The sequence below is a fragment of the Leishmania braziliensis genome, assembly GCF_000002845.2.
Source record: "Leishmania braziliensis MHOM/BR/75/M2904 contig, possible fusion of chromosomes 20 and 34".
NCBI lineage: Eukaryota > Euglenozoa > Kinetoplastea > Trypanosomatida > Trypanosomatidae > Leishmania > Leishmania braziliensis.
Window position 1 is genome coordinate 973491 of NC_017947.1, and position 13047 is coordinate 986537.

Sequence of the window (13047 nt, forward strand, 5' to 3'; positions counted from 1 at the left end):
GTCATGAATACACAGCAGAAGCGCGGTATCACAACAAGCTCTCGCTGTTGAACCATTGGGCCGTGGCCTGAGGAGTGCTCTGGCTTTTTCTCCCCCTTCCTCTTTCCTAGAGGCGCTTCTCCATTAGCTGTTTCTGTTCTCATCGAGACACCTCGGCAATTTTTGCCCATCCTAGCCGTTGCGCGTGCGCTTCAGTGTTTTTCGTTCTGTCCTCTCCGACTCCTTTATCTTTTGTCCTTGTCGCTGTTTCCTTAGCCTGAGCAGCGGCTCGGATAGCGAGGGGCCTCTTCGCGTGGGATCAGGTGCCCCGTGCCCCAGTCTCTGGGGTGAAGCCAGGCAGCCCGTCTATCCCTGCCGACGCCGAGCCAACTGTGGCGGTGGCAGGGCCAGGCACCTACAACCCCTGGGAGGGGGTCAGAGCGGTGCGTCGCTACGGATGTCTGCGGATGCGATCCTGGGTGGTGCCGCGTCGGAGCGGCCTGCAGCCGTGGACACGCTTGTGCCATCCATGTGCTGGGCAGCGTGCCGGGGTGGCTCGGACGCATCCCCCACGGCCCTGGGCGCCTAGTGGTATGGGGAGCCTGCGCGCCACCCCGATGCTGGGGAGGTGCGCCGCGTGGCGGTCGGCTCGATGGGTGCGGCTGTGCGGCGACCCGCTGGGCGGGTGGGGTTGCGTTTGGGGCAGGGGCGGTGCCGGGATCACTGGGTCGGCGCACTGCTGTAACGCGTGTCTACGGCTGTCCATCGCCCCTCTGCGGTGGACGTGTGACAGAGCGGGCGTGGGGCGGAGTTTGAGCTCATGTTGTATGCGCGCGGATCGACACGCTGAAAAGAAATGTTCTGTTATCGTGCAACTTCTCTCTCCCTTTCCTTTTTTCTCGCTCTTTCATATCTTTTTTTTTGTTGTTGCTGTGGACTCACTGAAATAGTTCATCCTCACACCGCTATTGTCTCATCACCTTCTTGCCATGCCACTCTGAAGCTCCCATCACAACTTTCACTTCTGCAAACACAAAGAGGAAAGGAAAGGAGCGCTTCACCGTTCTTCGATTAGCATTGCTGCGGCAATAAAACGCCATCATCTATTTCCCTCTTTCTCTCCTCGAGCTGCTGCTCTTTTTTTTTCCTCTCCCCGTCTCTTTCACAACCTCCCTTTTTTCCTTTGTTCGCTCGTGTGTCTTTATGCCAGCTGTGTGCGTCTGTGTCGCTGAAAAGGTCTCTCCTCTCCTTTGTTCACTGGCCGGGTCCCCTGTTCTCTGCGCGTCCATCGACTTGACCTTTCTTCCTCTGCTGTCTCTCTCTCTCTCTTTACCTTCTCCCTGCGTTTCGTTCCCTTTTTCATTCAGACATCGTCTCTCCTCTTGAGTGACTGTCTTTATTCCATTACTTCGCTCTCGCGCCTGTGCCTCTTGTTTTCATAACGGTGCCTTCATTCGCGTTGTGCTGGGTTCTCTCTTCGTAGTTTCGTGTACTCGAGTGACGCAGGTTCGCTGACCTAAATTATGAGTTTCAGCCTAGGTGAGTAGTGCTGTGAACGGCGCTGAGTTCTGCTCGCATACCTTTAGCTTTTCTCTTTTTCTTATGTATCACCGATGGTAAGGCAGTCTCCCCCACACATGCCGCCACGCGTCCCTTCCGCGCGGGCGCCCAGCAAATTTGAGTGTGTCGATGCCGCACGAAACCGCATACAGTGCCTTGGGTTGAAAGCGGTCGGCGCAGCTACGGGAAACCATTCTGCTGTGCAAGCAGATCCAGCATCCCGCCGCAGGCATCTCCCTGCTGTACCGACGACACCCAAGCGCACAGGAGGGAGAAGTGCTGTGCGGCAACTCAAACTTGGTTCTTCTGTTTCCACTACGGATGAGAATCTTCGCGGTGCGCACGAGCGCCGCCGGCACTTACCTCCTGGTAAGGCGCGATCCAATAGCGTGGGAGACCGCATCCAAAACCCCGGCCCTTCGTACCACACTCAGCACTCCGCAAGCACTGTCGTCACTCTAGAGCTGCCGCGTACGCACTCTACCCCACATACGGTAACCCCAATGCTTGCGGATGGGCTGACCAGCGACGACCTTCTTCTTCTGTGCGGTGTTAATCCTGGATCCTCCAAGGCTATTTGGTACACCACGATGCGCGCGCAGCTGGAGGCTCGTGTACTCGCCATGTCAGTGGACCAAAGCCATAGGGGTGCCAACGCGATTGCCAATGTGCCGAGACCAGAGGAGGCCTCGTTATCATCGCTAAACTTTCCAGCTCATCGAACTGACGCTGCTTCTGAGCCGCTTGTGCTGCCAACAGAGGTTTTACAGCTGAAGGAGCCACCAGGCGTGGATGCCGTTCCGCGCGAACACTCTACGGCTGCGACACGGTCTGTTACACCTCAGGCAGAGAAGGTACCATCCGTGAGCTCGAGCGAGGACAACACCGAGGAAGTAAAGGAAGATGACGAGGACGACGGTACCAGTAGCATCGGCACCCGTGCCACTTCCTTCAGCTCGGAGAAGGCCGCTAACGCTTTGGAGCAAGGACAGGCTAACGCGCTTCTGTTAACCTCCCTCAAGAAATTTCGATTCTCGCCAAAGCAACTAGAACAGATGCATGTGAATGTTCTTTCTCTCCAAGCACTTGTCGGCTTGTAAAGTCTGCAACTTGTTCTTAATCAATTCAGCTTCTTTTCTCGAGTGTTGTTGTGTGCCTGCCCTGATGGTAACGGCCTTCTTACTCTAGTATCAGCGTCGAGTACCCGCTCTGCGCGTAAGACGGGAACTTGCGGCTTGCCCTCCCGGGCGCGGCTCTGCGGACTCTGGGTGCCGGTGGACAGGCCTGAGCTGGCGCTCTGCGAAAGAGGCGTACGGACATGATGACGCTTGTACCGGCACACTACGCATTGTGCCGCCGATACAGCAAAGAATAGGCGCACTCACCTCTTGCTTTTTCTGTTTGTGTTGTTGTGATGATGAGCGTGAGCGTGGGCCTGGTTTGCGCTGTGTGCAGTGTCATCGAGATGGACTCAACGTCACCCAACGGTGTTGCGTGGGCTCCCGTGCCTTGACGAATCTTTGACACACACCCGTGCACTGCATGAGACGCACTTTACCTTAACCCCTCAGAGCCCTCTAGGGCTGTTGACGCCCTCGGATTTCAGAACTCCATTGCAGCAAGAGAAACACGGCACGACGGTGACGTCTCCGCGCTCACACAATGGAACACACGTGTAGGTGTAGGCCCCCCCGTGCTCCCGGTCGAAGTGAAAGCAGCGGTGCTCTGGTTTTTCTATAGTGGCTCAACTAGACAAGTGCGCTTCGCGTCCGGCTACGTACCCGCGAGTCACCTGGTGACACCGGGGGCTCTAGTTCGACACCCAGCGGCGTTGCACCCAGCCCTCGCGTTACTGCGATTGACACCGACTCGCCCACACTCGGTGTGGGTGACGAAAGAACGGGGCTACTGGGCCGGTCCAATTCCACACAATTGCCGCTATGCCAGCAGCATAGCCTGTGCAGGTGATAAAAGACCCCTCTACCTGGCGCAGCACAAATGGGTCCACGGAGACATCGCCACAGCGCTGAGTGATCACTTCTCGCTCCAGCTCGGCCTCCACTCTGCGGGGGCCTGCGGGCAGATGCCGCCAGTGATGAGTGGAGCCCAATTATACCTTTTCCAGGAAGCGAACTGGGAAGGGTGCCGCGCCCTGGTTTGCCGAAGCGCTCCGCAAAGACGGTGGCCTACCACAGTGGCAGAGAAGCGAAGGCACGTGTGCTTTGGAGTGCCGCGCTGGCCCTGACGACCACGACCACCCGAAAGCGCGGCGGGGAGGGAAGGCGAATAGTCCATGTCGCCACCCCCCACCCCCCGTGCGTGCAGGACTGCATTGCATTGCTGAAGGATAGGGCGCCGTACACGACTACTACCCACCGCCGCCCGAGTACCGACCTCTCTTGGATATGCTCATCGAGGAGCCTACAGAGCCCGGCTTGGAGGATGGATGCAGCCCTGCTGCGTCCCCCCTCCCCCCTCCAAAGGGACCCTAGATCGTGGGCACGGCTCCATGCTATCCATGCTCCTCACGCGCTGTGCGCGCCAGCAATGCGACAAGGCGGCTGGTAAGGCGGCCGTTTGGAAGGGAAAGCAGCCGCTCGGCTGTTTCCTTTGTTTTGCTCTCTCTCTCGTTGCCCTGATGACGGAGAACGGCTCCGCGTGGGATCAGGTGCCCCGTGCCCCAGTCTCTGGGGTGAAGCCAGGCAGCCCGTCTATCCCTGCCGACGCCGAGCCAACTGTGGCGGTGGCAGGGCCAGGCACCTACAACCCCTGGGAGGGGGTCAGAGCGGTGCGTCGCTACGGATGTCTGCGGATGCGATCCTGGATGGCGCCACGTCGGAGCGGCCTGCAGCCGTGGACACGCTTGTGCCATCCATGTGCTGGGCAGCGTGCCGGGGTGGCTCGGACGCATCCCCCACGGCCCTGGGCGCCTAGTGGTATGGGGAGCCTGCGCGCCACCCCGATGCTGGGGAGGTGCGCCGCGTGGCGGTCGGCTCGATGGGTGCGGCTGTGCGGCGACCCGCTGGGCGGGTGGGGTTGCGTTTGGGGCAGGGGCGGTGCCGGGATCACTGGGTCGGCGCACTGCTGTAACGCGTGTCTACGGCTGTCCATCGCCCCTCTGCGGTGGATGTGTGACAGAGCGGGCGTGGGGCGGAGTTTGAGCTCATGTTGTATGCGCGCGAATCGACACGCTGAAAAGAAAGTGTTTTTTTTTTTTTGCTGTACGCACCTCTGTGCTTGTGTTAACCTGCAATTTGTACTGCACCCTTTTGGAGGCGCGGTCATTGCCGGTGTTCTATGCGCACCGTGAAGCATGTCGCTGACGATGCTGGGAAAAGGTATAGCGTTGGTGTAATGTTGACTCTACTTCCTTCGTTATGCCGTTGTGGACTTGATGTCTACGATCTTTTTCTTTGCATAACGTAACCCGAAGGTAGAAGAAGAAAAGTCCCAAGCTAGTAGAGGGAAAGGCTGTCGGTACGCGCGTTCACTGATCTTTTCCCCAAGCACGACACAGTGTGGCATCAAGTGAAGGAGCTGTGTAGACTTTTACAACGCAGCATCAGGTTCCATATAGAGTACAGGACAAAGCAAATCAACCCCAAGGAGGTACTTTTTTCTGTAGGCTCTTTAGCGATGTCTGCACTCGACAGCGATGCTGTGTGCTACTACCTATATGACCCAAAGTTGGTTCCTCCGGCGCGCAGCAAGTACATCCGCGTCGTTTCGGAGCTGCTTGCCGGATACTATGACCCTTCTTACGTCGACAACGTCAATATTATGGACATTCTGCGCGGTGGGACGATGGAGGTGGTGGAGCTGTGCGAGGATGCTAAGTACGTCCTCTCGAAGGAACCAACGGTGCTCGACTTGCGGGTGAGTGAAGAGGACGAGTTTGTGTTTGTAGGCGACATCCATGGCCAGTTCAACGACTTACTGCATAGTGTCTTGTCTGTTCAGCTGGCAAAGTCTACCCCAGTGCCGCCAAAGTGCACAAATGTCGCTACGCAGCCGACACAGTGCATAGATGACAAGAAGGGCAACTGTGAAGTGGATCCACCACTGTTCGTCACTTCAGCCCCGACGCTGTCTTCATCCTCTGCGTCTCTGTCCTCTAGCACTGCCGCTCTGTGTCGCCACGACGACAGTAACGATTTCGGAACTGACGCGGGAAAGATAGTTCGGTTTTTGTTTCTCGGGGACTACGTTGACCGTGGCCCGCGCGCGGTGGAGGTAATTGTGCTTCTCCTGGCTCTCAAGATCGAATACCCGAAGCACGTCTTTCTCCTACGCGGCAATCACGAAGAGGCCCAGACCAACCGCCTGTATGGCTTCTTTAACGAGTGCCGTGCAAAGTTCCTTATGGTTCCACGCACCTGTGCCACCATGCCTGACGTAAAGTCGAAGTACGTTGACGTGTGTGCCTCCCTCATCCAGCGCTCACCGAAAAACGCTGCGAAGGAGAACGCGGGGGTGGAGTACCACAGTTCGCATGAACATCTTTTGCACCTGGGGGGAATGTGCACCTCCCAACTAGCTTTCGACTCTGCCAGCAGCCGAGGGAACAGTAGCAACACGGAGGCGAAGTCCTCCTTGACCGACCCCGATGTGGACGCGTGGATGTCGTTCAACACGACCTTTCGCTGGCTCCCGTTGGTGGCCGTCGTGCGCTGCTGCGCGGGATTATTTTTTTGCACACATGGGGGGCTGAGCCCGACTCTGCGCCGCATTACACAGCTAGACCGTCTTAAGCGCGAGACGTACGGCACCGGTCTCTGCGAGACGATCACGCCGCAGCTGAGCAGCAGCTGCGGCGTGACAGGCAGCCCGGAGCGGTCACCCCCTGGCGCCTACGGCAGTCCTACCTCGAAACGGGAGACGAACCAGATCATTGATGGCCTCTTGTGGTCCGACCCATCAGATCACGAGGCAGGGTGTCAGGTGAACGTGCGGGGGTGCGGCTACTCATTCGGCGCAGATGTCACGCGTCGCTTTCTCGACTCTAACAGCGGCTACGCCCCCTCACAGCCGCTTTTGCTGCAGCTAGAAGTGAATCAGGAGGATGAGGAAGAGTGGGGCTCGTGTCCTGGAGCAACACCTCTAGGGAAGGATCAGCACGTCGAATCTCAGCGCATGCACTTTATCATGCGCGCCCACCAGTGCGTCAAGGCTGGGTTTCAGTGGAACCAGGAGGGGTTGGTGGTGACCTTGTTCTCTGCCCCAAATTACTGCGGCATGAACGGCAACAAAGGCGCCATTGCGATACTTCGCGGTGAGGCACAGGCGCCTGGTGCTTCGATTCAGCTCGGGTTCAAGGTGTACGATAGTTACAAGCCTCCCTTGCCCATCGGTGGATCGCAGGTGACTCATAGTAAGTCCGAGCAAACGAAGAGTGGAAGCAACCTGTCAGCGGCTGGCGGCACCCCGTCGCGCTGCCCAGCTCTCCCTCTGCGTGACCGAAACATCGTGAACAATCCCATTTTGGAGGCATACTTTGGGAGCATAGCAACTCCAGAAAGCTGAAGTGGTAGAATCGAGCGGATGTATGCTCATGTGTGCTCCTGTGCATGTGCGTGTGGGCTGTCTGCGCACCACATCACTTCTCCCAAGGCCCTTCATAATGCGTGGCGCGTTTGATTCTTCAGAGCGACTCGAAGTCGCCAGTGTTTCTTGCAGTTGTCAAACTCTGCGCAGTCCAAAGTTCTAGCGGATGTGCTTACTTATGGTTGTTGTGTGCGCGCATGCGCCACGACGAGGACATATGGCGTGCAAGGCGTCATTTGGGCACAAATAGGGCGGTCGCACGTGCTGTTACCTCTCCCACGGCTGCTGTTTGCATGCATGTTGCCCGCTACTCCCAAAGTGTGTGCATGGTGCAGGAAGTCGTGTGGTGCGCGCACTGCTTCTCGTTTCCCTATGTACGTTTTCTCTTGGATTTTCGGCTCTTTTATTTATTTTCTCCATACCCGCTTCTACGCGGGCGTATTGAAGGAGCTCTTCTGTATCTCACTTTGGCCTCCTCTCCCACCGATGCAACTATTTCTCCCTTATCTTTTTTTTTTGGTTTGTTTATTTCCCCCCTACCCGTTGGCGCACGTTTGTGCACAATCGGGTTGTGGCTTTCTTTCCATCTCTATGTTGTTTTGCGTTGCTTGTTTTGCTTTTTCTTTCTTTTATTTGCTTTAATCAAGCGATTGCGTTCCCACATACACACACCCACACACACATGCAAAGAAAAGGAAAAGATACCCCCCACACTGCTGCATCTTCTTTGTCTTCGTCTTCGTCTTCCCCCCCACGTTTCTTCTGAGCTGATGATGTTCGCGGAAGCTCGTCCTTTGCAAAGATGCTGACGTTTTCTTTCTATTTTTTTTTTCCCGTTTCGCTTTTGTTTCTTTTTTCTTCTCTTATTGTGTAGGTTAATGCGAGGATATGCGAAACAAGTCGAATTCTCTGTCGTTCTTCTCTATTCTGTCTTTGGGAGTCGAATGACAATCTACCGTTTCCCCTACCTCCGCTGCACACGTGTGTTGTTCCCCAGCGCACTCAAGTCTACATGGACCAATTCCACCGCTGCATAACCTTTCTAGTCCAATGAGAAAAGGAGATGGAGAGTACAATCCCTTCCAGAAATAACCCTTGCCGCCCTTGCAGTGCTACTGGTATTTTTACCGACTGGGGGTCTGCGTGTGTGTGTGTGTGTAATGTGTGCTTGAGCATTGCACTCGGATAACCTGTGCGCTACGCGTCCCCTCTCCTGTTTGCACCTCGCACCCGCGTTTCGCCTCTTCACTGCCTCTTCCACAAATGTTTTCATATCCGTGTGCGCCTGTGACTCATCGAAACTCACTTATTGCCCACGCACATTCAACTGCTCACACCATTTTTTTTCTTTTAGAAGGGTGACGAATCAAACTTGCATCATGGCTGCTCTGAAGAACAAGATCCGCCGCATCGGCAAGAGGAAGGGCGCAACCCTGAAGGATGTCAGCGCGTGGCGCTGGATCAAGACGGCGGCCCGCCACTTCAAGCAGGAGGGCAAGATCTTTGTGCCGAACTGCACCGAGCTCATCAAGAGCTCCCACGGCCGCGAGCGCGCTCCGCAGAACCCGGACTGGTACTATGTCCGCTGCGCCGCCGTCCTTCGCGCCATCTACCTGCGTCCTGGCGTGGGTTACGGTGGTCTAAGCAAGCGCTTCGGCAACAAGAAGAACTACGGCAGCCGCCCCGAGCACACCGTCAACTCCTCTACCGGCCCTCTCCACTGGGCCTGCAAGTCTCTGACGAAGCTTGGGCTTGTGGAGCCTGGTGCGCAGTCTGGTCAGCGTCTGACCCGCAAGGGTCACAAATTCGCTGATTCCCTGGCCTTTCAGGTCCAGATCCGCAAGTTCGGTGCTAGCAAGTAAGCTCATGCTTGGACAGGTGCAGCCGCTCTGTCGCCTTCCCTCACGTATGCACGTATGACGAAGCGGCAGAAGGACGGAAAAAGATGTGTGAAAGGAGGTCGCTTTCCTTCTCTCCGATTCTCTCACCGCGTCTCGTTCGCAATGGGCACCCACGAGGGAAGAAAGCGAGCGCGTCGGTTCTTGTTGGGTTTTGTTGGCATGCGAACAACCCTGACTGAATCGCACCTTTTCGTGTAGTGCTGTGCTGATTTCGTGTTTTTTTTTTTTTTCTTATTTGCCTTTGATTTGGTTTGGTTTGTGCTTCATTTTTCACAACCCCCCCCCAAAAATGATACATTAAACACAGAAGCGCTCCTGGAGTTTATGGCGTCCTCATCAGCTGTGTGCGCTTTAACCATCTATCAGAGCTGCTGTGTTGCCGAGAGTCGTGCTTGTCCATTCTGAGCATTCAAAGGGGCGCCGTGGAGAAGGTAGTGAGGCACCCTGATACAATAGGGGTCGTTCAGCATCCCATTACCCGTCATGGTTCACCTTCTCGTTGTCAAGCTCTCTATGCACTCCTCTCTGCCGATAGGCAGCAGGTGCCTATGTGATCTCTCGCCTTGACGAGGTGAAGCACGGCAACTAAGTCGAAATTCGCTGCTTCGCAGTCCACCTCTCTGCACCACTACCACGTCCTCTTTTCTTTCACCCTGATCTTCCCAAATGTCCTGGATACCATCCGCATGTCCTGCGCCTGCTTAACGCTACGTGTCGGCGCGTCCAAATGCCCGCGAAATCAACACACATACACACATATATTATATATATGCAAGCTTAATCAGTGCCTCTCTTTCTCCCTGCATGTGTGTGTGTGTGTGTGTGTGTGTCAGTGCAGGTGATTCCGGCGTCTTCATTACGCATTTTTACGCTTCTCTATTTTCCTTTCATACTTCAGTTACTTTTGTATCACGCACTGCAGCAAATATTCTCTCTCTCTCTCTGTTTGCCTCACTCTTTTCTTCACCTCTAGCAGGTTTAGTGACGCTACGAAACTCCCCGGCTATCACACCTAACCATGGCAGTGGACTTTGACTTGATACTTTTCATCAAGGATACACAGCTGCAGCACGGCCTCCGCGCCGAGGACTACGCCCGTTATCACCACTACATCACTAACCGCCTCGCCACCTTGCGGCAGCAGCTGAGCTTCTCCAACGACAAGAAGAAGTTTTTGCACAAGGAGGTCACTCCGCAGAACGCGACGGATGTTCGCCATCTGATGCTGCTCGCCTTGTACGCCGAGCGTTGCTGGGCAGAGGCGGAGTCGATGCAGATGCAGCTGCAGGCGAAGAAGGAGTCGCGCAGAGGCGACGCCAACATACCAAAGGGCGGTGTACCACCACAAGATCAATATCGCAAGCGCCTGAACAAGTCAGTAAAATGGGCCGCGAAGTTGCATGAGGTGGCCAACCAGGTCGCCTCAGACCGGGTCAAGAAGGAGTGCACAGCGTACTTGAAGGACACCACCGGCCGCTGCCACGCCTCACACGGTAAGTTCAAGGAGGCGAAGGAGGCATTCTTGGAAGCCCGTGAAACTTACGCTACGCTGCGGTGCATGAGCAGCGAGGAGCAGTGGGTTGTGATCGCGTGCAAGATGAATGAGCTCGATGATCGCGTGACGTACTGCATGCAGCGCCTCGAGGAAGACCCCACCACCTATCGACCCGCGCCGATTTTCGTCACTCCCAGTTCCGATGGTGGGGCCGCAGACAGCGTGGTGGCGATGAGCGGTGTTTCGCAGGTGTCCTGGAACGAACGCACGCTAAATGTCTACAGTATCAGGGTCAAGGATGCGCTTCGCGAGGCCCAGGCGGTGGAGGTAGAGTCGGCCGTGGCGAAGGTGCAGGAGACGCGTGGGGTGGTGCCGGTGGGTCAGTCGAACCGTGTCCTTGATTTAATGGACCGCCGCATCAACTACTACAACGATGCGCTCGCGCACGCTCGCCAGGACCTGCGCGCGGCGCCGGAGGGCGCCAGCAAGACGGAGTACCAGCTTATCGTGCACTACATTCTCTTTCACGTGGCGCAGGAGTCCCTGCGGCGTACCTTCTTCCTGGCTGATCTTTACAGCCGCCGTTTTGAGGCAACAGAGCGGACGCTGAAGAGCACCGGTGCCACGTGGGATTCGCAGTCGTCCTCATTTCCTCGCAAGCACAAGCAGCAGCGCCACCGAAAGAAGGCGGAGGTAGCACCGATGCAGTACGCATCGCCGTTGGAAGTTGTGCGCCTCTTCCAGGCTGCGGCTGGGAGCGTGGACGAGATGGAGCTGCTGCCCGGCGTTGCAGGGCGAGACGACGTCGAGGCGCTACATGCCGTCTGCGCTGCCGGCCAGCTCTTCTTCACCGGTGAGAGCTGGAGGGTGTCGGCTGCGTGGCCGTTGGCGATGAAGTACTACTGCGACGCCTTGGCATTCCTGCGGGAGGCCAAGGGCCCGTATGTAGCATCGCTGCATGAGCACATTGAGCAGCGCTTGATGCAGGGAGCCGCTGAGGTGGTGCTCACTGCATCGTCCATGGGTGTGAACGTCAATGCAAAAGGCTCGTCTCCGTTGGTGACTTATCTGATCGACGCAGACGAGAGGACGACCCAGGTGGCGCAGGGAGTCGTGCGTTTTCCGCCCGACTACCATGCCGTGCCGTGCAAGCCTGTGTTTGTCGACATCGCGTCAACCTTCGTGGACTACCCGCTAAGCGGCGACGATGAGGCGGGGATGAATGACTGTGCGGGCGCTAAGGCCGAAAGCACGCCCGCAATGCCGAGGAACACCAATGCAGCAACGCCACCACCAAAGAAGAAGGGTTGGATGTTTGGCTGGGTAAGTTAACCGGATTGTGAACTGAGCGAGAGGGGAGGATGCGGAACGAAAGAAAAGAAATACAGCGCGCCGCACCGACGTGGCGTCTGGCACGCGCCTTCTGAACGGCTCGCCAGGGCAATCACACGACGCTCTCATTCATTTTTTCTTTCGCTCCGTGACTCAGTGTAAGGGGCGCAGCGCCTTCTATTTCTGTCGTTTTTCTTTAGTGTTGATACCGCTTCCCCACCCCCCGGCGTGTCAAGGTCGAAGGAGCTGTGACACTCTGTCTGTGTACGTGGTCGGTTGTTCTCGCTTACTCTAGGCTTGGCGAGTAGCTATCCCGGATGACCTTCCTCTGCTTTTAGTGTTGTTGTTTTTTCTCTAAGGCCAACCCATGAAAATCTGCCGAAGAACACAAAGGGTCGATCAGGGCGCATCTGCTGTTGTGGTGTGCGTTTCATCTAGTGGATACCCCGAGTTGATTACATCGGCATTTGAGCGAGTACTCACCCGCACAGCGCAGTCACGGTAAGGTATCGCGTGTGTGACGCTTTGCTTTAGAACCCCCTTTATTTCCCTCGCCTCTGCCCTTCTCTCTCCGCTTAACTGTGTTCTGTTCAATATATTTTTTATTCGGCTGATTTGATTCCGTGCAATTGCGTGCCCCTCTACATCTTGCCGTGCTGCTGCCCAACTTCTCAAAACATAGCAGCTTTTGCCCACGCATATATATTAGATGATGGTGAAGGCAAAGACTTGCCTTGGGCAGTGAATACTGACGACCTATACTCGCTCGCTCTCCTCCCTACCCGCTTTCTCTCCCTTAGCCAGCAAGCGAGTGCACCAGCTCATTCGCGGAATAGGAAGCGAAAAGAGTCACATGCAGACCTATTTTACTGCATTTCATCAATTGAAGTCCATTCTATTCCTCTCACGCTGAGGGACCTATGCTACAGAGAAATATTTTGCATGCAGCTGTGGTCTTTATGGGGGAAAGAGGGCACACTTTCTACTGAGTTCTGACGTGCTGGTGCTGAAAAGCCAGTTGCGCATGAGCTTCTCCTGTATGGCAGCGCCTCGCGTACGCGGAGCACAAGAGCGATTATACTGGCTACCGACAGCACCTCATAGACTTTGAAGAGTGTGGCGAAGGCGGACGCAGATACCGCTCCGCGGGGGAGGAGGTGCAGGCGTCCGCGGCCTGCATCCATCGCCTCGAGGACCCGCCACCGAGGCCCACTGAGAGGAGCGGATGCGGATGCT

The 13047-nt window shown here is 56.2% G+C and overlaps 4 protein-coding genes across 4 annotated transcripts; all 4 read left to right on the top strand.

Annotated features, from left to right (window-relative positions):
• Window positions 1–1592: 1592 nt before the first annotated feature.
• Window positions 1593–2639, top strand: LBRM_20_2320 (conserved hypothetical protein; the record flags this gene model as incomplete). Its single annotated transcript, XM_001564463.1, has 1 exon — window positions 1593–2639. The coding sequence occupies one exon, from the start codon at window positions 1593–1595 to the stop codon at window positions 2637–2639; it is 1047 nt and encodes a 348-aa protein (XP_001564513.1).
• Window positions 2640–5175: 2536 nt separating this feature from the next.
• LBRM_20_2330 (serine/threonine protein phosphatase-like protein) lies at window positions 5176–7062 on the top strand (the record flags this gene model as incomplete). The annotated part of the gene is made up of 1 exon (XM_001564464.2): window positions 5176–7062. The coding sequence occupies one exon, from the start codon at window positions 5176–5178 to the stop codon at window positions 7060–7062; it is 1887 nt and encodes a 628-aa protein (XP_001564514.2).
• Window positions 7063–8462: 1400 nt separating this feature from the next.
• Window positions 8463–8945, top strand: LBRM_20_2340 (putative 40S ribosomal protein S19 protein; the record flags this gene model as incomplete). The annotated part of the gene is made up of 1 exon (XM_001564465.1): window positions 8463–8945. The coding sequence occupies one exon, from the start codon at window positions 8463–8465 to the stop codon at window positions 8943–8945; it is 483 nt and encodes a 160-aa protein (XP_001564515.1).
• Window positions 8946–10002: 1057 nt separating this feature from the next.
• On the top strand, window positions 10003–11811 carry LBRM_20_2350 (conserved hypothetical protein; the record flags this gene model as incomplete). The annotated part of the gene is made up of 1 exon (XM_001564466.1): window positions 10003–11811. One exon carries the CDS (start codon window positions 10003–10005, stop codon window positions 11809–11811), a length of 1809 nt encoding a protein of 602 aa, XP_001564516.1.
• Window positions 11812–13047: the final 1236 nt, after the last annotated feature.